This window comes from Penicillium argentinense, assembly GCF_028826775.1.
Source record: "Penicillium argentinense strain IBT 30761 chromosome Unknown utg000003l_segment0_segment0, whole genome shotgun sequence".
NCBI lineage: Eukaryota > Fungi > Ascomycota > Eurotiomycetes > Eurotiales > Aspergillaceae > Penicillium > Penicillium argentinense.
Window position 1 is genome coordinate 667,404 of NW_026622662.1, and position 22,857 is coordinate 690,260.

The following is a 22,857-nucleotide window of genomic DNA, read 5'->3' on the forward strand; positions in this document are numbered from 1 at the left end:
GAGATCCGAGGCCACGTTATTGCTAGTTGCAAACTACCATTCTTGACTGCTTCAGTTGGTCTTCGGATCGGCTGGGAATCTTTGGAACCTTCCTGCCCTTGGCTACATCGGCGGTTCTTTTCATTGCTGTGCTGCCCATGTGGTGGCCTGTAGAGAAGGGTGCGTCCATTGAAAACTCGACCTGGTTTGACTGAAAGTGCAGATACCTACGGCACTTCTGTAATTCAATCTGAGAATAACATTACTGATTACCCTTGATAAGATCTAATATACAGTCATAATATAGAACCTGCGATCATAAAACAAAACTGCCGTAACGTCGTCGTCAGCGTCAATCAAATCGTTGCATCAGCAGCACGTCGCTAGATCTTGTCAGGATCATTGATGCCTCCATTCGTAATGATATAAGTCGCCTCTTTCTCGGGGCAGTCTGAAAGAGTCAGTCGAGAAGACGAGGCGTGCAGAACAAAACTCACCAGGTGAATCCTGAATCTTTGCCACTCGCTCCTCACCACGACCTTTGCGAAGGAGTACTCGAGTAGTCGACGCATGTGCAAGGACATGACCACCAACAGGCTTGCGACCATCAGCCCCGGCGAAGAGCGCGCTCGCACCGGGGTCACTCTGGACCTGGTTTGTCTAGAGGCTGTGAGTGTCGCTCTGATGGGTGGCAGCGGGGGACCTACCATGAGTACACAGACGTTGAACTCTACACCAGCGCAAGCAGTCAGCATCATCGACAAACCACACTCGAATTAGGGTCCGCAGGATACTCACCCTCAGCCATATGCGCCAGCTTCATAAGAAACTGATTCAACTTCTGCTGCCGCTCAGCCAACTCCCCGCGCCCACAGTAATCCACGCGAAAACAATTCATAATACTATCAATAACGAGCAATCGAAATTCGCCGCCCGCAAACTCACAGCTAAGCGTATTTAGAAGTTCAAGCTGGTGTTCACTATTCAGAGCCCGGGCATACGCAATATTCTCCTGCGCAGTATCCGGATCCATACCAAATCGTTCAGCAATCTGCGCAATGCGCTCCGGCCGGAAGGTTCCCTCTGTATCGATGTAGGCGACTTTGCCGTCGGCACCGCCGAGGGACTTGGGAAGTTGTGCGATCACGGACATTGTGTGCGAGAGCTGGGTTTTGCCACACCGGAATTCACCGAAGACTTCACTGATGCTCATGCTCTGGAAGCCTCTGAAAAGAATGAGCGGAGGGTGAGATGGAGACGGTGGAGTGGGAACGTACCCGCCTAGGATGGCGTCGAATTGCTTGCTTCCTGTGGAAATTTTGACGACTTTTCTGCGTTGGTGGAAGAGTTCCATTGCCGTGATGAAGCCTGATGCGGAAGGCTGTGGATACACTCAGAGAGTGTTGTGTAAGACGAGGAGAGGGACTTACTAGGCACTTCTGGATGGCCTCCTTGACCTTTTCCACCTTGATCTCGCTGAAGCCTTTGATCTTCAGGAGTGTTCTGCGCGTGGCGCCGTGAACGGACTGGGCTTGTCAGCTGGAGTTGATGTGTCTGAGGTTCGAGGTATTCTTACGGCGACTGTGTAGTAGCCATTTGCCTTGAGCTTTGTGATGTCTGCTGCGCCGATGCCGTGAGACTGGATGGTATCGATGTCGACGATGAAGTTCTGATGGTTGGGTTGTCAGCTGTGAAGCTTCAGCTAAGAAGTAAGCGTACCTCTTCATTGAAGTCGTCATCCGAGATTGAGCCAGCCATTGCGATGGGTGGGATGTGGTGCGGTCGGAAGGAATGTGAGTCGGTCCAAGCTTGTCTGGCAATGGTCGGTCCTCCCGCTGGCCAACACGCAATATCAGCAAGTAGACAGACACGGCGTGTCTACTGGTTCAGGTTTTTATGAATAGTAATTTAATGAGCAAGTGCACTGAATTGGTGGACATTCTAGTGTATACTGCTGTGAGAATGGCCATATGTCCCATATTTTCTGCATTGGGAGCGTGTAGACTGGTCTATTTTACAGAGGGCACAAAAAGTTGAGAGCAAATATTATTTATCAGTGCTTCAGTATATCAGTAATGGCAGGGTTCCGCAGACTATATACTAGAGGTCTAGTCAAAGGTATTCGTAAACTATAAAATTGGAAATTTACCAACAAAGTAAAAACGCCAGGCCAGAATCGTACGTAGTCTAGTACCAAGTGGGTGATATCAATCCATCCCCGAAGCTGGGTAGAGGCTTTCAAAGCCATAAACCCTACGTTCGCCGTCAAGCATGCTTTCATCATATGCAACACTGCGGCAAGGAAACAAGACAACAAATCGATGTCGAAAGTATCATGAAAAGCGTTACAGCGAGCGTATTCGTAGTAACCGACTATGGGCGCGCCGATGTGGAGACTGCAGCTGTACAGTTGTAGCATCTGCACTTGATCCATCAATAAGACTGATCTTCTTTCCATTGTCCGTGGTATTAGAGAAGCAATCGACATCAATTTAGCCAATCGACGGTCATGGAAGGTGTCTAAATGGCGTTTCCAAGGCCGTCGTGGCCACCACTGTGACACCCAGTCAATCCTCGGTTGTTGCTGCTCAATATCTTCTTGTGGTCAAGTATTTATGCTTGAGATTCATACCCTGGCTCCTATGTTTCTTCTTGAAAAAGGGAGAGGAGGTGTTGATGATACAGACACTAATGATCCAAACAGCTCGCGTGGCTGTTCTCAAGAGAGAGGGAGATACCATATCGGCCTGGAACACTCCATCCATTTTTCAGCTGCTGGGAATCGAAGAGTGTCTCGGTCGGACCTCGTGTATCGTATGGATTGGCGTAAAGTTCTACCGGACGCGGCTGTAGCTCAGAACTTCTCCCCAGTTTCAACTAAGCACTGTATTCTTCGTCGACCCGTGGGATTCGGTGGCTTCATCGACGTTTCACTCAGACACAAGCTCCTCAATGGCGTGGTAGCCAAGGCATTGGGTCTTCTCAGAATGAGCTGTAAGTTGTGGGAGGATGGACGGTGGGAAGTGCGTGACCTAGGCAGAGTGGAGGATCGTGGAGTGTGCGTAGACGGGGATCGAGCGAAGGGAATCGTCACGGTCAATAGTGAAGCTGAATGAGTGAGCGAAGAGCCGCAGCTTTTCTGATATCGAAGCGAGACAGCGCGAATGGGTGTGCACTCGACCTCGAGAAGACCCTACGAAGAATTGAGCAAAGTCCAAACAGACCAGTCTTAGACATTATCAACTCTCTGATCATAGAGTCTATATCTTGTAACTCTCTCACTCACAACAAGAACGCACACAGAGCTCACACTCGTTTTGAAAACTCTCTTCTCTACAGACCACCGCAAGGGCAACAAGTAATGAAAAGCACCCGATGGCAAGCCAAGGGCATGTAAGTTCCAAAAATCCCCAGCCGACCCGAAGACCAACTGAAGCAGTCAAGAATGGTAGTTTGCAACTAGCAATAACGCAGCCTCGGATCACTCCTCATAAGCACACGTAACGCCCTAGCACCAGGATGGAGAGGAAGGACAGAAGAGGAAGAAATTCAGCAGGTAATATTTATACCTCCAGGCACAAACAACGCTAGTCCCGAAATGGACTGCAGCTTCAGTGAATCCGGATGCTTGCCACCGCCTACCCCTCCGCCCGCAGTCTCCGGCAGAATCCCACGCTAAGCGCAAACTTCAAAAAGTTCATCAGCGCAACACCACCAACGCAACACAACCTCAAAAATGAAAAAAGACACCGTGGAGGTGGCAGGGTACATAACCCTACCACTTCAACTCCCAGGCACAGATGCCTACCCAAAGACCGCAACACACTACCTCTACCTCCGGCGCCACGAACCGCGCATTCCAGACCCAGACTCCGCACGCTCCCTCTTCCTCGTCAACATCCCCATCGACACAACAGAAGCGCACCTCCGCACCCTCTTCGGCAAATCCCTCTCCGCTGGCCGCGTCGAAAAAGTCCACTTCGAAGATGTGCCCACGAAGAAACGCGGCGTCGCCGCCGCAACAGAAACCAGCCTCGCACACCGCGGGAAAAAGCGCAAGCGTGCAGTCGCCACGGCCGACGAGCTCCAGAACCAACTAGATGATATCAGCTTCCCGTCAACCTGGGACCGGAAGTTGCAGAAGTCGGGCTCGCATGCCATTGTGTTGTTTGCGGATAAAGCGAGTATGGAGACGAGTTTGAAGGCTGCGACCAAGGCCGCGAAGAAGGGAACCAGCCTCAAATGGGACGAGGGTGTTTCGGACAAAGTTCCCAGTCTCGGGCTGCAGCGGTACCTTGCGCACGAGAAATTGCGATATCCTGACCGGGCGGACTTGCTTCGGTCTGTGAATGAGTTTATGACTGTGTTTGAGCAGGTTTCGGAGGCGAGACGACGGGAGGAGGCGCGGAAGTTTGCGGAGCCGGATGAGGATGGTTTCGTTACTGTTTCGCATGGTCCGAAGCTTAATTCTGTTGCGCGCGAGGAAGAGCTTAAGGCTTTGGTTGAGCGGGAGAAGAAGAAGCGCGAAGGATTGGAGGACTTTTATCGGTTTCAGTCGAGGGAAAAAAGGAAGGAGAGGCAGAATGAGTTGCTCAAGCGGTTTGATGAGGACAAGCAGAAGTTACGGGATATTAAGGAGCGAAGGGGGAAGATTCGGGTGGGTTTTTTTCTGCGAGGTTTGAGAGGGGTGTTACTGACGCTTTCCAGCCCGAGTGAACGAAGCATCAGCATGGCGTTGGGAGTTTTTGCGATGGAATGGTTGTTCGAGTATATGGTGAGTTGCTCTGCTCTTTTTTTTACCTTTCCTTCTTTCTGCACACTCCAAGGATGAATACGCTGGGGCCAGTGGAGCAAGACGCGCTTGCCGCTGTCTGCCATGTCATCACACACCAGCATTAACAATCTTCTCGACCACTGAATGGAGCTGTCTTGCATTGCTGTTTGGTTTAAGTTCGCTGGTTGCGCATACGCTAATATGTCAGTTACAGTTTCGAGTAATCCACCAAAATAGATATGAACATAAAGCCCATTTTTTCATACCACCCCCTTCGATTAAATTTACCAGTATATCAAGAATATTCGTAGATAGCCTCCCAGAGGACAAATGCACGACCACATTCTATAGCATTAGTCACATGATCCGTAACAGTGTATGGATGTGGCTGTCTCGCATCGGAGCTGACGAGCTGCCATCACCACTTCTCTGCACAGACCAAGGCTTGGCATGGCATCCCACCTCGCAGCTCTCACAGCTTTGGGGTACCTGGTCTGACAGTCTGTAGCACAACTCCTCTCTCATCCTGACCACGAGAGGATACACAAGAAAGACTTTATTCCCGCAACAACCGCCCGATCCGCCGTCGCGCGCAGCCGACCGCGACTCTCATACCCCGCATAAGCTCTACAGCTCTCACCCGAGAACCACCAAGAAGAACATCACGCATAAATCCTCGAGGCTCGGATTTCAAATTTAACGCCACGCTACTCTCACTGGGATCAAGGTCAAACAATGGCTGACTCAGACTCCGACGACGCACAATGGGAAGACGTCCCCATCCAACACCAGGTACCAAAACACTCATCCACTCAATAATCCCAACCCATCCTCAACTGATCCCTTCAGGGAGAAACTGGTCATGCCTCCGACCACGCCAACGGTGTAGTAATAACACCCGCCCCATGGACCCCACTTCTGACCCTCCCACCGCAACGAGCAACACCCATACCCGCGGGCTCAGATGAGGAGAACAACATGCGCAACCGCATCGACCTCGGCATCGAAAATGTCAACTACCGACAAATGAAAGCGGAGATTGGCATGTTCGACGACGAGGATGTACCTGCGTCTCAGCGGCCGTACGAGAGTTTTATGCAGCTTGCGGGTGATGTCGAGAAACTGGTTGATTTGCTTTGGGGGTCTGCTACGCGTATGGTCTCCCTGGAATTATTGCATCTACCCATCATATCTTACCTGCGTGGTATAAGAATGGTACTCACCAGGTCCCCATAATGCTGACTCTTGTGAAATAGCAACCCTCCAAACCGAATCCCTAATAACCCTAGCGGGCATAACAGAACGCGCCATAAAGCAACACCCACTGGACCCACCAACAACACTCACACTGCTACACAAATTCGACGTGATCTTCCACGCCCTCTGCACCGGGACAGACCCCGCCGGCGGACCTCTGCGCGAACAGGAACTATTCGGCCGCCCGCTCGTCACACAGACGCAGAAGGTTCGGATTCGGAGTCTCGCGGAGGCGACGCGTGTGCGGTTTTTTCGGCGATGCCGGATGATGAGGATGAAGAAGAGGAGGATGCTTGGGCTATGGAGGCGACGAAAATTTATGAGGGGGTTCTTATGTTGCTTGCTGGTTAGTTCTGTAATTGGTTGTATGATAGGGGCGTTGGTTGGTTGGATTTATTTATGTTTTCTGGTGTTTAGTTTTGTGGTCAAATGTAGATGGTACGATTCGAGTCTGAGATGGCGATCGACGGCGATTTTAATTTTGGAAATATTTTGACTCTCATGAGATCTTGAGGGAGTGTGTTATTTTTATTCGGATAATCTTGTACTTTTAATGATGAGGCGCAGCTGCCAGCTACCCGACACCCACAGGCGGCTCACCAAACCAAATGGCTGCAAATATACTCTGCGTATATTTGACACTCCCACCAACAAGCCCACCACGCCACCATGCCTCACACCTCACTAATGCAATTTAGACTCATCCTAGCAAAGCATTCGAGATCCACTCCAAAGAAAATTCTCGAAGACACTAGCCTACCCCAAAAAAAGAAACGCGGTGGGGGTCTCAGGCACACCCACCAACGTGGCAAGTGCATTATTAGGCACCTCAAGCCCGGGCTGAGGCTGTACACACTGCAGTAATGTACTACTGTAAGTAAGCCACGAACGCGCACTAATGTGAGGCACTCGGTAAATGAATTAATAATAGGAGAGTTTAATGGGAGAACCGAGCTGTCGGTGCCTTACCCAGTTGCTACAAGGTACTACTTAGGTACCTAGGTACCTAATTTTGGAAGGTAGTGTTGGTGGTAGGCGGAAACAAGTTCCAGCACAGACACCGTCATAGAACCTGATCAATACAGAACTGCCTACCTGGTACTGGGTACCGGGTGTAGGTTCTGTCAAAGGGGCGTGCGGAAAGCAGAATACGGGGCCAGGTATTGAACGAAGCGAGTTGCGGGCTTTTCTTTCGAGGAGGGCGAGCGAACTACGCAGGAAGAGTGGAGCGAGCCCTGAAAGTGGGAACGGGCTTGGGGGCTGCTCAGCCTCGGGTCTGACCACGCGAGTTCGATTCAGCTATTGTAACCTAAGGCTATTAGAAAATGATAATTTCTTTGTTCAAACTCAGTGTATGAGTCCTACTCCCTAAGGTATCTATAGTCTGTAGTCGACTCTTTATAGGTGTTGGTAGGGCTTACCCTACCCCGACGCCGTTCCATGGTTCGCGCGCATTATTAATCGGTAATGATGGAAGCGCGTCGAACCCAGAATGCCCTCGCGGACTCTTACAGTAGTATAGAGGTAGTCGAAAAAGATGTGGTGTAGATAGACTACTATGTAGTAAGTAGCTATGTATCGGATAGGATACAGCATGCCTTGCAGTCAGTATCCCGGGAAATGCAATATCCACGGGACTAATGTATACATACATTACCCCGAATACTAACTCTGCATTGAGTAGGTAGAGCAAGCAAGGACTTTACCACTACATGTATACATGTAGTATAGTAGTCTGCTGAGAGCTCAGATCCCGATCAGCGTCCCTTGCACATACCAGCCCTTAAACCGGTTTCAAACAGAGTATTGAGTGTACCGTATCATACGCGATACCCCGCCGAACCCACTAGATTGGTTCAGCGTGACGTATCGAGTCCTTGCCGACTGGGATTATGGATTGTCCTTGCTTCGAGAACCAATTTGGCCAGCATAGATCCCTTTCTTTTATTTATCCTTTCTTTACCCCTGGTAGGTCTCACAGCTGTTATTGCGGCCCCTTTCACCATTTGAGATTCTTTCAGAGCTGCTTGTTCGCGTTAGCTCCGAGTCGGAAGTCGCCAGCCATGGTTTTGTGGCGTGGTGGAGCATGTCCCGTTTGTGCAGTTCTCGCCTCCTTGAGCCCCTCTTTCAGCTGAGCTGACCCAGCTACACTAGAACGAGCACGAGAGGAGTAGGTCGTTCTCAGCATGGACAAACTGAAGAAAGGAGATCGCGGAGAGCTGCGCCTGCAGGACGTGAGGGTGACAGGTCATAATTGTACGGCCGGCGACAGTTTCCTTGCAGGACGCTTACTCGCGTCTCCCTCGGTAAAGTTGACTCCGGGTATGGCGGATGGATGTAACCGAGAGGGTATAATATATACACCAGAGTGCCCAGTGCCTCGAGGTGTGACTAGTCGTACCCGTGATAATATGATATCGAATAAAAATTAAAAGTATTTACCGGTAGACTTCGTAGAGACTACTGGTGTCTGCATTGTACAAGGTCAGCTGGGAGATACCGTAATGTATCGTCCTGACAATACCATACATACCAATTTCGCGCAAGTCCACTTTCCCCTCCTCGACTTTCTCTTCACAATCCGAGATTTCATTCTTCATCGTTTCCCCTCCTCCAACTCCTTTCCTATTGTTCCCCTTCTCGGTTTGCGGATTTCGTTTCGTCTTGCGCCGTTGTCAGGAGTTTTCTGTTAGGTCCTCTGTCGTCCTTCTGTTTTGAGCTTTCCTCCCTTGGTAAGTCTTCCCCAGTATCCCCGCCAGAGCAGCGAGTGCAGCGGTGCGCTGAGCGCCATCCACCTGGCGCACTCTTCCTACTGGCCTTGCCGTGAGGTTTTCTCGTACTCTAGAGAATAATTACACTCGACCGGATCTTCCGCTCGAGTGCAGCAGCAGCAAGCAAGCAAGCAAGCTGCGTATTCACCAGTACTCCAAGCACTGCAAGCACCAGTCGTTTCGACCGCATCATCTCCATCTCCATCTCCATCGCCGAGCCCCCCCCTCCTCCATCGCATGCTCCCTCGACCGCGCTCCGCTTGTCGCTAGGCTCGGAAATAGTGTAGGATCTGGTCGCGCAGAGTGTCTGGCGTGGGTGTCGCGGTGGAGCGACAGTCGTGGATCACGGTCGCAATCGCGCACCCTCATCGACGAAAACGGCCAGCGCACGGCGCCTTCGATACCGGCCCTCTCAACCGGGTGATCTTGCGCATTCAATCAGCCTCTAAATCAGGCCCTGAATTTCTGCTGGCCGGCCGCGCTGAGGAAAATAAACCTGAACCGAATACGAGGACATCGCACAACTCTTGAATAATTGGATCGCCGCTGCGCTGGATGTCGCCGGTTGAGCACATCGATACTGGTGCTCAGCCGATATCCGGCTGTGCTCGCCCGCCTTCTTTGCCGGTCTGGAGGGTGGAACCGTGATATTCCGATTTCCTCACTTCAACCTCGCTCCCGCACCGCCCGCCTTTTTCCACCTCTCCTCCTCCACTCATCGACTCTGTCGCTCCCGTCTCGCGTTCGCTTCGCTTTGCGCTCTTTCCGTCCATCGCTTGCTTGCTTGCTTGCTTGCTCCTGTGCCTGCTTTCTGCGCACGCGGCATCTCACGCTTCTTGGTCCTTGCTCACTGCGCTGAGCACCACCACCACCTGCTGCTTACTGCTCGCTGCTCGCTGCTCGCTCATCTCCATCTCTAACACCACCGCTCCTTCAGGAATCCATCGCCATTTTTTCGTTCCTGGGTTCATTACGAATTGCTCGTTCACAGTCTCTTTCTCACGACTCCACGAACTTCCAGTCGCAGGCCGTTTTTATCCTTACGTCGACTCTCGATCAGTTTAGCTCTTCGCCATGTCTTTCAACAACTTTGACTCTTTCCCCAACCAGGGCGACGCCGCCGCCGCCGCCCCCGCGCCTGGCGCCGACACCACCATGACTGGTCAGGCCGATCCCGCCACTGCTCCCTTCCAGGGCCCTGCTCCTGGTGAGCCTGCGGCTGCGCCCGTTCCCCAGCAGGGTAACGAGGGCAAGACCACCCTCTGGTATGTACCCCACAAAATTCCATGCCTCATATGCAGTTCAGTTAACGAGTGCCGTGCTAACTCTCTCAGGATGGGCGAGCTTGAGCCCTGGATCGATGAAAATTTCATCCGCAACCTCTGGTTCCAGATGGGCGAGCAGGTCAACGTCAAGATGATCCGCGACAAGTTCTCTGGGTATGAACCCTCCCTGATTTGCTGTCAGTACGATACTAATGGTGGTAGTAGGAGCAACGCTGGCTACTGCTTCGTTGACTTTGCTTCCCCGGCGGCCGCCGCCAAGGCTCTGTCTCTGAACGGCACTCCCATGCCCAACACCAACCGTGTGTTCAAGCTGAACTGGGCTACCGGCGGCGGACTGGCCGATCGCAGGTGCGTACGACGAAAATACAAACACAAACATGCCCGCAAGCACTCGCATCCCGTGCCCTTTGAGCACATTCCTTACCCTCAACTCTCCCACACTCCCATCACTCCCATCACTCAACCCCATTCTCCCAAGTCCCATGACCAGGATATGCCTGATGCACCAATGCTTGATGCACCGGTATTCAATGCGCCGGGCTATTCTCCCCCTGCCTCCTCTGACCCTCTCGTCTATCCGGTCGATGCTCACTACACTTGGTACCCCAACTATTACGGACCTCAGCATCTAACGAATCCCTCCAGCCGTGATGACCGTGGTCCCGAGTACTCGATCTTTGTTGGTGATCTCGGACCCGAAGTCAACGAATACGTGCTGGTTTCTCTCTTCCAGAGCCGTTTCCCCTCGTGCAAGTCCGCCAAGATCATGACCGACCCCATAAGCGGCATGTCCCGCGGCTACGGCTTCGTCCGCTTCTCCGACGAGAACGACCAGCAGCGCGCCCTCACCGAAATGCAGGGCGTCTACTGCGGCAACCGCCCCATGCGCATCTCCACCGCCACTCCCAAGAACAAGGGCCCCGGCGTCGGTGCTAACAACATGGGCATGGGTCCCGGCCCCGCCGGCATGTACCCCCCCATGGGCGGTCCTCCCATGCCCTTCTACGGTGCCCCCCAGCCGATGAACCAGTTCACCGATCCCAACAACACCACCGTGTTCGTCGGCGGTCTGTCCGGCTATGTTACTGAAGATGAGCTCCGCTCCTTCTTCCAGGGCTTTGGCGAAATCACCTACGTCAAGATCCCCCCGGGCAAGGGCTGCGGCTTCGTCCAGTTCGTCCAGCGCCACGCTGCCGAGATGGCCATCAACCAGATGCAGGGCTACCCCATCGGTAACTCGCGCGTCCGTCTGAGCTGGGGTCGTTCCCAGAACAACTCCGGCCCCGCTGGCAGCCCCTACCGTCCCGCTCCCCCGCCGCCGCCCATGTACCCCTCCATGGGCATGCCCCCGGCCCAGTATGGCGGGTTTGCCCCGATGAAGGTTAGCAGTCACCCCGGCAGCCCGGCCCCGGAACACTCTTGAGTTACAGGCTCGCGTCGGCTGACTCTTTTTTCTGTCTCCTCCACAGTAAGCGTTCCTTTGAATTGAAAAGCACCCGGCAGGAGTTGTCTGCATTCAAGTGATGGATTTCTCTCTCCCCCGAAGTTCAAGTTGTCTCTGTCTCATAAACAAGTTTGCTCGTTTCTTCTCTTGCTTTTTTTTTCGTCTCCTGCTGTTCGAGGATTTTTCCTCATCGAGCCTTTCTCGTGCTTCGGATTTCCCTTATGAGCGCTTTCATCTGAGCCGGTCTTGCGTTGCCTTGCCTCTTTCCCCTCTACCGTCCTCCGGTTCTCCTTTGTCCTTTTCGTGCTTTGTTTCTCGTGGCGGTCTTTTCTGACGGAAGTCACCTGACCTCCTCACCATTCTTACTCCTCACAGTAGGGAGTGACTGGTGTGATTCGGGACTGCCAATCAATTTTCTCAATGCCATGCCTCTGTCAACTGCCCATGACGATTCGCCCCGAATGTTTTACTTTCGTATTTCCAAGTTATCCTTTTCTGCTTCTACGTCTTTTATCTCTTTTTTACTCAAAACGAGTTGAGTTGCGTTTTTACCCGCCCGGGTTCCCTGTAACGAAAGTGCGTATTGTATTTCATGCGTTTCTTTTTACTATACTCCTTGGGCAGGCTTTCTGCAAAAGTTCAAACAATCTTGACGTTCTATTCTCCCGAGAGTTTGACTCGACTCTTTTTTTCTTTTTCTTTTTTTTGAAGCTGCTAAATTGAATTATCGCTTCTGCGTTTTTGGGGTTTTTTCTGCTGGTGGTTGGTTGATATTGTGCGGTTTAGATTTGTATGATTATGATGATGTACTTCATTGCACCGGGCTAAATTGGATTGGGTTATTTTTGTATTTTGTATGCCAGAGCTTTGCGATTGCGGCGTGATGCCGAGCGAGGAGAAGTACTGTATATGCAACACCCATCTCAACTCGAATCAATATCGTGGAAATGAACATCCGTGTCGGAAGAGCACTGCCCGAGAACTGGATACGCCTCTTATCTTTTAGTCTAGCGTTGGCAGTGGAAGAGCTACAGTGTCTGTATCCTCCGCGACATCTGACTTGCATAATTCTGTATGATGAGGTGGTGTACTTGTACCCTTGACAGTACTTTTGGTTTGCTGCTGGAGTCGACGCTACTTGGTCTGCTCGAACCACATCCGCGCTCAAGACTGTTCTTCATACTGTATCCTGAGAAAGCAGGCTCGCGGCATTTTTCGTGCTGTGTTTTGGCCGTGATTCCCTGGACAAAGCAGGTTCAGCTTCATCCGCCGCTTAGGGTTATGTCGTACACTGTACTATGTGGGATTTCTGCCTTTTTTTGATGGGAATGAGATTAGTGTATTGGATTTCTCTATTTTGCTGATTGAAGGTGAAAACATGGATTGTCGAGTCCATTGTTGGGTGTAATTGGAGGGTCGTGTCGTAAATAGGAAAAACATTGGTGATTAATTGGCTGTATACCGTCGTGGTTTCGTTTAGTCGGCTTCGCTCAACTCTGGTGTATTTAGTACATGCGGAATGCGCTTCTTCGAGCTACAAGGGGCAAGAGTGATCAAATATGCATTTGTCTAATAGATGAACTGAAATGAATTGAAAATGGGTGTAATTTGGATCATGTTAGTCGTGATTGGCTGGTTTGATATCGCTGTCTGTCTATGGATGGATTGCCTCGTTCTCGAAGTCCAAGAAGTGAAATCGATGGAACTCGTACTCATCTAACTACTTAATCGAAATGAATGAAAAGAGCATAAATAGAGAGCGAAACTTGGGGTATTGTTTGGGCATGCCGTTGGCTATGGCTCACTGTTCGACTTCGTCGTATGCATATGCGCGGAATGCCCACTTTCTCGATGATTGAAATGAGATTGATTTCACGGGCATTTGCCTAGTTTGATAGAACTAAATGAACGAGAAGTGAATAAATTGCCTTGGGTCTACTGGGCGTATTACGTTGTAGGCGTACTCGGCTGGTATTTCTGGAACGCTGCCTTCCCGATTAGTCTCGGCAAGCTCAATGCGCACCTTCCCCCAATTGCGCTCGTCCAGGCCACAGCAGTCACGCCACCCCATTTCCTTCCCGTGTAAAAATGCCCATCTCTCTCTCCATCCCTACAACACTATCTCGTCAGCTTCCACCGCACCTCATCAAAATGCGGTACCAAAACTGGGGTGTTGAGCTCTTCGCCTGGGAGCGGGACGCTCCCTCCAAGAATACGTCACCGAGTGTGCCGTGGCCCGCGACAAAGAGTTTCCGCGCCTCCAAGAGTGGTGCGTGAACCGGGCTCGCACCGAGGGTACAGAGGATAAGCCCCTGCACCACCACGAGGTCCCCCAGCCGGGCAACCTGGGTCAAGTGCCCGTCCTCGTCTCCTTTGTCCCGTCCGTCCCCTGCCAGACTCCATTCTGGATTGCGCTGCGTAACTGGGGCCCGAGAAATCCCAGTGAGCTGGTTGAGCGGAAGGTCAGGCCTGGTGTAGACAATTTTGTCTACGAGGTGCGGGTGCTTGTTGATGGCGAGTGGGTGGCGTAAGAATTTCCAACTTCCGATGTCGATATGGTACTAATGATGCTGATGATTAGAGAAGAGATTGTTTCTATGGGGGCGAAGTGGCCAGTGACCATCCGTAAGTTGTCCTTGATATTCCGCAAGAAAGCATTGCTGACTGGTGTAATCTGAAGAGTACAACTCGGGTATGTTTGTCCTTTCCCTCGCAACCTCGGGCTGCTCCTGACGTATGCAGCCACCGAAAAAAACGGACGCAAGGACGTCCTGCGCTTCCCTGTCTACCGCGAGCGGAAGTGGTGGTTCAACGAGGCAATCGGGAAGGACTTTGGAAAGATCAAGGTCATCATTTCCGAAGGCGTGATGCGTCCTGATCGTGACCCGATGTACGAACGGGTCAGCAATCTGGTTGTCTTTGCCTTCCAGCATGCCCCTCAGGGTAAGTAGCTCCAGCGCTCATTTAATTTCGTGTATATCCAATTGACAATAGTAGATTTGCTGGAACATCAGGGAATCGCCTGGCCATGCAGTAGAATGTGGATTGATAAAACCCTCCCCGACTATGGTGCCCTCCCCACAAACAACGAGTCCTCTCCCATCCCCGATGATATCCACGGAGATTCACCCAGCCGACGAGACCCTATCAACCGCGGCCCCTTGCCAACCGGTGGCCTTGCGCAGTCTCTTCACAACCCCTTCCAATCTCCACCTCCTCCACTTCCCAGTGTTCAAACCCCCGAACAGTCTCACCACCAGCGCCCTATCATTGAAGCAGCTTCGCTGCACCGTTGCGCCCGCTCCTCCCATGAAGACGTGTCGATGAGAGATTGGGACTGGGACCACCGCGGTACCCGTTCGACCCGCGAAGATCTCTCAATGAGAGACTACACCAATTCCAGCGCCTCGCAAAGCCGTGATATCTCCGGTACCACCGGATCGAGCATGGGCATGAGCTTTGAGCACAGCAGCCAGGCTGGCTCGCAAGCGGGCAAGTTCATGTACCACCAGTTGCTGGACAAGACGCGTCCGGTCAGTACCACTTTCAGGCTTGGCCAGTCTACCGATGAGAGCAGCATGTCTTATGACGGTTGCAATGATGCTGTTGAGCAGGATGATAATGAGAAAACCCCAAAGAAGGCGTAGAGATGCCTGGATCTCTGAATGAAATGTTTCGGAGCGGCGTTTGTTTGAGTGGTGGCGTTTCTTGTTTGCATTTTTGCGCGTTTGCAGATAAGGTTGAATGTTAGTCACGAAATGAATATTGACGCTGTTGATTTGCAGAAAGCACTCCAGCAATTTATTTAAGGAAGAATAAGCGGAAGTGTATTGAAGCCATGCCCTAATTTATAGACGTTTTCTGCGTACGCTCCTACTAATAAACATCTCAAATAACCCGCTAAACCCTGTATATCTTCTACATTGTTCATAAATGCCAATAAGATCACCACCAATCCCAATATTCTCACCACAACCTCGCCTTTATCTGAGATACTCCGCACAAATGTCTTAGCACCGCCGCGAAATCAATCACTCACAAATAATAATCGTAGACAAGGCATATGAGCGCTCCTATGACCGGTCATATGGCCGGTCGCCTGCCAGGGTAAATGGGAGAATAGATGGTCTTTTCAGCATCCCACATACGAGCTTTACTGGTTTGGCATGGCTGGTCAATATTGACATTGCACCATTAACTGGAAACATGGTTTTCCTTAAGCACTTGACTCAGCATGTCAATAGGATCAAGAATCGGACTCGGGCTTATCGCAAACTGATGCGGTACATGTCCCGACACGTCCAGTCCGGTCAATCTACCCTGTCTGCCTCGAGAATCGCCTTATTAAAGAGCGAGTCTACTGGTTTCAGGTTATGGTCTTCCTACCCCTCCGGCAACCACTCTATCAGGGTAGCCGTGGTCTTATTCCTGTGGTTCCCACCTTGACAATGAACATGACCCTCTAGACGAGACTACGAATGGGAAAATGAAAGGATATAAATGAAAGGCTATTGGTACACTGGTTCTGCCGAGATACCAAGAAAGCAATTCTGGGTACTGGTATTCTATGGCATGGGGCTCTTCGATTCGAACAACGTCTGCGACCAAACAGATATCTAAGCACGTTGCCTTCAGGAACCAGAGGTTTAAGAAGAAACACTCTGGTGGTCCTTATCAGCCTTTTCGTGAATTCCCCCGAACCAGGGTGGGAAGTCCGGGAAGGGGGGAATCTATCTGTTCTGGAGAAATTGCCAGGTACCGACTCGCCCTCGAGCAATGTTCCCTAGAATAAAGAATATCCAGCCCTGCTCATCGGCGATGACAGGAAAACTCTGTCAGAGCTTGGGGAGCTGCGGATAAATTGGAGGACTTTGTCCAGACGCAAGAAATCTGCAGTACTCAAAACGGTCGCCACAATTTATGGATGTTGGTGCGCCTACTACCCAATCTCGGTGCAGCACCTTTTGCTCAGTATGAGCTATTCCTTAAAAGAAATACATCAGATACAACCAAGCAAGTGCTCTTTCAAGCCAAGGAAGCCTTGATCGCGGCACCGAAGTCGTAGAATGAAAGTGTCAACCGCGAAGAGATCGGACCTCGAACTCCCCATAGCAGTGCTATGGAGAAGAGTTTATCGTCATCTTCTACATTATGGTCGGCTTGAAGATGAAGAGGGATAATTTATATCCTCACATACCGCTCACATTGGAGGAGTGGAGTGGCCCGTCATCGACGAACATGACTCTTGGCGGGAATGTTTGGCCTCGACAACGTCGTCTAAGGAGAGACCACCACAGCCGCTACAGATCCTGAGAAGATCGCAAGCGCAAGCCCAGACCATCTGGTGGTTCGTTATCACTCACACGTGTCGATGTTCCATTATCAATAAGAAGGCTGTATGGACACTAAAAACGAGTGCCGCAATCTCATTGAGATGTGCGCAGTGATATGCTAGCGTGTTGTCGCCCTCGTTCAATTTATGATTGTGGAGCTGCATTTATCTGCATCAACGTAACATGTCGCGTGTTGGCCATGAGAGCCTCCGCATCTCCATGGCCCTGAATTGAGTTTCGAGGAGCCTAACCCTACGCCACATCGAAAATTTAGCGACCTCAAGCTCAAAATAAAAAGTTCTTGTCACATTTGTCACCTTCGCAGTTTTTCATCGACTTCTAGTACAATCGCACAAAGTACAATCGACTGCCTCTCAATCGTGCAATCTGTTACATATATGCATAATTGGATCACCACGGCGGGTCTGAATAAGGTTTAGGCTGATAACTATGGGGCTCTGCGGCTACTAATGCCTGAGGCTGCAATATAAGCCTCATCCCATGAATAGGAGGGTTAATCTCCCTGCAACAAGTTATCTAATTTGGCTCTCGTTATCAGGCTCTGCGCCTTGTGTACCCCAAATTATACTTCTTACTCTGCTGCCAGTACAAAAGAGACCTTGGCGCGAACATTCATCGAAAGCCTAATTATCCAGCAATATACCCACCCTCAACAACCCTCATCTCAATATCAACTTCCTCCCTAACGAAAATCCGCCTCCCATTCCCATCCCGCTCCCAATCTCTCTCCCCACTCCTGGCGCGTGTAATCTCCGTATGGCAGCCCTCACCACCCGACCTCCAACACTCACCCTCATTCTCGAGACCTATATTCATATTGCGCGGCTCCGGCTTATCATTGCTCGAAATCGGAGACCCACCCTTGAGACCATTTAAGGGCGTTGCACTCCGGCTTCTGCAAATAAACGGAAAATATCCCCTCAAACTCGCAACCGCCGCCTGCACCGATATCCGCATCGTCGGCAGACACGTACAAACTATCCCGGTCGATATCTCAATGATGTGAACCATACAGGGCCGCCCGAATTCCCAGGTTTTGTCGTAGTCGCTGTTATCGGGAATTAGGGTTACGCGACCGATTGCCGTTGCGATGTCACTGCCCACAACAAATGAGTTAGTCACCTCCACACCCGTTTCTGCTCTGTGTTATTTCATTTCGACATGGGTGGGGACCTACAAAAGCCCTAAAGCAAAAATAAACGAAATTCCAACCCTCTGGCCCCTCGGAAGCTGCAAGCTCCAAACCCGCGGAATAGGCATCGCCCAAACAATAACTGTCGTAACGACATTAACGACCGCATAAATGTACGGGTCGACGTTGAGGCAGTTGCCTTTCCCAGTCCACATCGCGCTAATAGGTGTGCAGAAGAAAATGACCAGGAAGGTATTTATCATTCCCCAGATGAGGATCACACCGATCATGGTGTACACGAGATATACAAAGCGGGTGTGTATGAAGATGCGCCGGTAGAGGAAAAGGAGGGAGAGTTTTACGGCTGTTGGTGCTGGGACGTAGGTTATTTGGATGAAGTAGAGGTAGCGGGTGAAGGTTTCTATGTCGACAGGATTGAGGGTTTGGACGTGTTTGCCCAGGCCGTGTTGTTGGGCTAATGTGAGAAGGGAGTTTAGTGTAAGTGGTGGGTGGATGGGAGAGACTGCTTGCCTTTCTCGGTTACGCCGTACATGGCCCAGTTTAGCAATAGGGCGATGCAGATCATCCAGTCGTCAATGCCGAGGGTTAGATTTCGGATTCGGCGGGCCGCGAAGCGCCCGATTACTGCGAAAGTTGCGAGGATTGAGAAGATTATGTTTACTGCTCGGAGGATTGGGCTGAAGTCTTCGGTTAGGTTGGCCATTTCGTGGGCTTAAAGTGGTGCATTTCTGCCGGAGGTTTGTCAAGCCGATTTGAAAAAGATTAGATTATCTCTTTGCTTATTCTGGCGATCTTTTCATTCTTATTTAATCTGTGCCGATGACATGCGCATGCGGATGGCCGTGCAACCACGACCAGAAAGATTAGTCCGCAGAAAAGTTAGCATTCGGCTACGCTAATAATATCTTGTTATACCCCCGAGTAAGCAGCTTCGTTTTGTGACAGGGACCGGGCTGGCCTGACTTGGCGCCACGCGGTGGTTGGAAGCTGTTGCACGGCATGTTAAGGTGTGACGTCGTTGGGGAATGATATTCTGTTGCGGGACGGGCAGGGGGGTAGTTGAGGGAGGTGAAGGGTTAAAAGGTTTACTTGAACGCGTGAGTCAATGTGGTTTGTAGTGTACAGCTGATATTTATAAGTCCTGTTGTCTCTGGAATGAACAGGCAGTTCCGAGATGTGTAAAAGATCAATTCAACGCCCGCTTAAACATCATTACATGTCTGGATATTGGGTTTGCTTATTTTCCCAGTTCGCCGAGTATGAGATTGCGATCGGAGGAGCCGGAGACGACTGTGAAAATATGTTAAGAGATGCTTCGACTATTGTAGCGTTTGAATGCTTGAACTCACTGATTGGCTCATTGTTGGGCGAGAACCGCACATCATTGACCGTGCCCTTGTGACCGGGCAGCTTATACAGAAGCTTGCCGGTCTTCACGTCCCAGACCACAGCACTGCCGTCACCACTGCCCGCGGCAATCTTCTCGCCCTTGGGATCCCAGCTGGCACGAATGAGGTTCTTCTCCAGGCCGACGGGGGCGCCGTCAAAGGTCAGCACTTGCCGGTTGGCCGGAGCGAAGGGACGGATATCCCATGTTCGAACCGTGGAGTCGTGCGAGTTGGACAGGAGGGTCTGGGAGTCGGGGGAAACTTGTAAGGAGGTGATAGTATCGTTGTGACCAGCCATGGAATACACCACGGCCTTCTTGCGCAAATCCCACACGTTGATCGTGTTGTCAATGCCACCACTGTAGATCTCGTTGCCGGCCTCGGAAAGAGCAACTGCGGTGATGGGGAGATCGGTCTCGAGATAGTCCAGTGCTTCCTTTTGCCGGGTGTCCCAGATACCGATGCAGCCGTCGTCGCTGCCGCTGACTAGCAATTCTTCACCCCGCTTGCTGACATCCAGAGAGTTGACAACTTCTTCGTGTCCGATGTGGCGGCGGACGCGCTCTCCAGTTTCCACGTCCCAGCTTCCTAGTGTCATGTCCGCGGAGGCGGAGAAAATTGCTCGCGAGTCGCGCGCCCATTTTAGGTCCAGGACGGCTCCTCGGTGACCGGAGAGTTCACCATAGTTTTCGCATTTTCCGTAGGTGTTCCAGAGCACTATGCGAAAAAGTTAGTCATTTTTCTCGACATTACGGAACAATACTTGAATATCACGTACAAATTGACCGGTCCATGGAGCCGGAGGCCATGTGCTGGGCGCTTGGGTCAAACCGAACGGCGAATACCTCCCCAGAATGACCTATTGAGATAATCAGTTTATTTCCTTCATTGGCAGGCTGGCGCGACTCACCTGTCAGTTCCATGATCGGCGCATCGAGTCCACTGGTACGAGGGACCTGACCAGAAGGTTAGCCATATTCATCAAGTATCGACTGACATCAAAACATACCGATTGCACGAGAGCTCCGCCCTGCGAAGAGCTCCTGACCACCGCGGAGCCGGGGTTGAGGTCGGCGTCGGACTTCTTTCGCTTAGCGACGAGCTGATTGCCCGTGCCAAAGGCCGCCGGCGCGGGGCGTTTTTCTCCAGACATGAGTGCGACCGAGCTAAGCCTCGAGTTTCTGAGGGACAAATAAGACCGGGTGGGGAAGGGACCTGAGAGACGTAGGCGCAGAGGGCGAAAGGTTCCTGGAGGCTTTTGGAGCTGCGGGAAGAACGATAATCCCACTCGGCGGGCGGTGAGTCGATTGTGTACGGCGACAGCTCCAGCATCTCGCACCTCCCCGCAATCACCCCCTCGTCTTTTAATCGACTGTCGCATTCGACTATCTGTGTTTGGATCACATTATCCTTGCCCCTTTTTACGTCCTCTCGTGGCTAGCGTACCTGCCGGACCACCATGTCGGCCACAAAAGCCTCCAGAATAGGAGAAGAGTGAGTGAGGCCTGTCTGTCGGATGGAATGTCTCCACTAACGCTATTGTTGATAGGATATGGAAGTCAGTATCCCGTTTTTGCTCTCTGCCTGAACTTTCGACTGCGATCGTCCGCCGCGAGCTCCCCGAAATCCCAAGCTAACGTTGCCCAGGACGAGAATCGATAAAGTCAATGCGGAGCTGGTCACATTAACCTACGGCACCATTGTTGCGCAGCTATGCCAGGACTACGACAACGACTACCAAGAAGTCAACAAGCAATTGGAGAAGATGGGCTACAACATCGGCATGCGACTGATTGAAGACTTCCTGGCCAAGTCGGGGGTGGGTCGATGCGCCAACTTCCGCGAGACGGCTGATATGATTGCGAAGGTGGGTACCTGCCCTGCAGTCACAAGAGCTGAACTGACTCTGAATAGGTGGGCTTCAAGATCTTCTTGAATGTGGCACCAACCGTCACGAATTGGGCCAGCGACAACAACCAATTCTCGCTGATCTTCGAGGATAACCCGCTGGCGGACTTTGTGGAGCTTCCGGACGATGGTCGCGCTCAGGACGAGCTGTGGTTCTCGAATATCCTGTGCGGTGTGCTCCGTGGGGCGCTAGAGATGGTAAACTTTGCTTCCCCTTTCCCGGTGAGGGCACCTTTGCGGCGGGTCCGATCGCTAACCCCGGATCCAGGTTCAAATGCAGATCGAAGCGCACTTTGTGAGCGATGTGCTCCGGGGGGATGACACGACAGAGATGCGGGTGTCGCTGGTACGATACATTGAGGACGAGATGCCGCCGGAGGAGGAGTGAGCTTGCATCATGATGTACGGCGTTGGATGGTATTCACAAGGGTTGTGCCTTTTTTAGATTCTATTGAAAATATTCTTCACCGAGTTTTATTCTTCAGCACAGAGAAGAATGTGCCTTAGAGTAGTCCAATGCTGTCTTCTGTTCTGTTCTGGCGTGTTCGGTTCGCATTAGCTTTCTGATGTATCAGCTGTAGGAACCGATCGATCCCCGCCACGCGATTTATCGCGCGCAGGGGTGTTTCACCAGGCATTGCTAAAGGTACAGTAAGATAGTCATAAATAGGAGTTAGTTAAAACAGTGAATAAGTCTGCCAGGGATGTGTTCCTGGATACGCGTGTGCTGTTTGCAGCAGCATATAGATTTTATACTGGGTGGTCAGGTGTTCCTTGGGTCGTCTTAGGGCAGCGATCATGCCGGGGTTGGTGTAACAATACGCCGATACTCCCAACAGCCCCTCCTCTTTTCCTCCCCGTTAGATTTCCTACAGATCCAATTTCGTATCTCACTTGCGCTTTTACTTCTAAGATCCTGTCGACTTCTGCAGTGACAGAGTCCGATTGGTCCGATCGGCGATCTACTGAAGATAGTCGGGGGGAATCCTATACTTATCCATCTGATACCAACCTCTCTTCGTCTGACTTTTCTTTTCACCCACTTTTCCATCTCATCTTTTTTCTTCCGTCTACACTTTTTCTCCTCCTTCAGCGACACTCTTTCTACACTGCCCACCCCCTGCAACTGTTGCTGCTGCTCATACTGCTCTGCTGCTGCCGCCATACTTACAGTATACTGTAGTGGCAGTCCCAGAAATACGCAGCCCGCGCATCTCCCGCCCCTCCGGCCAGGTTAATCCGCTCCGAACAAGCGACTCTCCCGCGCCTTCCCAAATCGCCCATCGCCTGTCGCCGAACCCGCTCCTCTCAGTCTGTTCAGTTCTCCCTTTCCACCCGTGAGATCCCTTTCTCCTGCTGCCTGGCTCTTGCATGCCATATCCCATCTGTCGCTGCGATCTGCCCCGGTCGGGTCTGTGTCTGGTATACTTGCCCCCCCCTCCTTCCCTGCCAGCCACCTGCCCCCAGTGCGCTTTTTCCCGCCTCCCTGCTGCCGTCATCGCCCCATCGCGCCTCTAATCCCTCTTTGTTCCCCACGCCCATT

The 22,857-nt window shown here is 51.5% G+C and overlaps 8 protein-coding genes across 8 annotated transcripts; 5 read left to right on the forward strand and 3 right to left on the reverse strand.

Moving 5' to 3' along the window:
- Positions 1-362: 362 nt before the first annotated feature.
- On the reverse strand, positions 363-1,737 carry N7532_002397 (recombinase DMC1; the record flags this gene model as incomplete). Its single annotated transcript, XM_056614891.1, has 7 exons — positions 363-430; positions 477-639; positions 687-709; positions 778-1,360; positions 1,410-1,505; positions 1,556-1,648; positions 1,699-1,737. 7 exons carry the CDS (start codon positions 1,735-1,737, stop codon positions 363-365), a joined length of 1,065 nt encoding a protein of 354 aa, XP_056477863.1.
- A 1,978-nt stretch (positions 1,738-3,715) lies between these two features.
- Positions 3,716-4,695, forward strand: N7532_002398 (putative ribosomal small subunit assembly protein; the record flags this gene model as incomplete). The annotated part of the gene is made up of 2 exons (XM_056614892.1): positions 3,716-4,636; positions 4,687-4,695. 2 exons carry the CDS (start codon positions 3,716-3,718, stop codon positions 4,693-4,695), a joined length of 930 nt encoding a protein of 309 aa, XP_056477864.1.
- Positions 4,696-5,488: 793 nt separating this feature from the next.
- Positions 5,489-6,361, forward strand: N7532_002399 (uncharacterized protein; the record flags this gene model as incomplete). The annotated part of the gene is made up of 3 exons (XM_056614893.1): positions 5,489-5,545; positions 5,603-5,895; positions 6,010-6,361. The coding sequence occupies 3 exons, from the start codon at positions 5,489-5,491 to the stop codon at positions 6,359-6,361; spliced, it is 702 nt and encodes a 233-aa protein (XP_056477865.1).
- Positions 6,362-9,855: 3,494 nt separating this feature from the next.
- On the forward strand, positions 9,856-11,490 carry N7532_002400 (RNA-binding protein; the record flags this gene model as incomplete). The annotated part of the gene is made up of 3 exons (XM_056614894.1): positions 9,856-10,046; positions 10,116-10,220; positions 10,272-11,490. The coding sequence occupies 3 exons, from the start codon at positions 9,856-9,858 to the stop codon at positions 11,488-11,490; spliced, it is 1,515 nt and encodes a 504-aa protein (XP_056477866.1).
- A 2,172-nt stretch (positions 11,491-13,662) lies between these two features.
- On the forward strand, positions 13,663-15,158 carry N7532_002401 (uncharacterized protein; the record flags this gene model as incomplete). The annotated part of the gene is made up of 6 exons (XM_056614895.1): positions 13,663-13,735; positions 13,813-14,038; positions 14,093-14,136; positions 14,192-14,203; positions 14,254-14,454; positions 14,509-15,158. 6 exons carry the CDS (start codon positions 13,663-13,665, stop codon positions 15,156-15,158), a joined length of 1,206 nt encoding a protein of 401 aa, XP_056477867.1.
- Positions 15,159-17,492: 2,334 nt separating this feature from the next.
- Positions 17,493-18,721, reverse strand: N7532_002402 (uncharacterized protein; the record flags this gene model as incomplete). The annotated part of the gene is made up of 4 exons (XM_056614896.1): positions 17,493-18,006; positions 18,043-18,418; positions 18,447-18,472; positions 18,549-18,721. The coding sequence occupies 4 exons, from the start codon at positions 18,719-18,721 to the stop codon at positions 17,493-17,495; spliced, it is 1,089 nt and encodes a 362-aa protein (XP_056477868.1).
- A 534-nt stretch (positions 18,722-19,255) lies between these two features.
- Positions 19,256-20,559, reverse strand: N7532_002403 (WD40 repeat domain-containing protein; the record flags this gene model as incomplete). Its single annotated transcript, XM_056614897.1, has 5 exons — positions 19,256-19,308; positions 19,368-20,123; positions 20,185-20,265; positions 20,317-20,362; positions 20,416-20,559. The coding sequence occupies 5 exons, from the start codon at positions 20,557-20,559 to the stop codon at positions 19,256-19,258; spliced, it is 1,080 nt and encodes a 359-aa protein (XP_056477869.1).
- A 306-nt stretch (positions 20,560-20,865) lies between these two features.
- Positions 20,866-21,702, forward strand: N7532_002404 (TRAPP complex core subunit BET3; the record flags this gene model as incomplete). The annotated part of the gene is made up of 4 exons (XM_056614898.1): positions 20,866-20,900; positions 21,054-21,273; positions 21,321-21,536; positions 21,583-21,702. 4 exons carry the CDS (start codon positions 20,866-20,868, stop codon positions 21,700-21,702), a joined length of 591 nt encoding a protein of 196 aa, XP_056477870.1.
- Between the last annotated feature and the right edge of the window lie 1,155 nt (positions 21,703-22,857).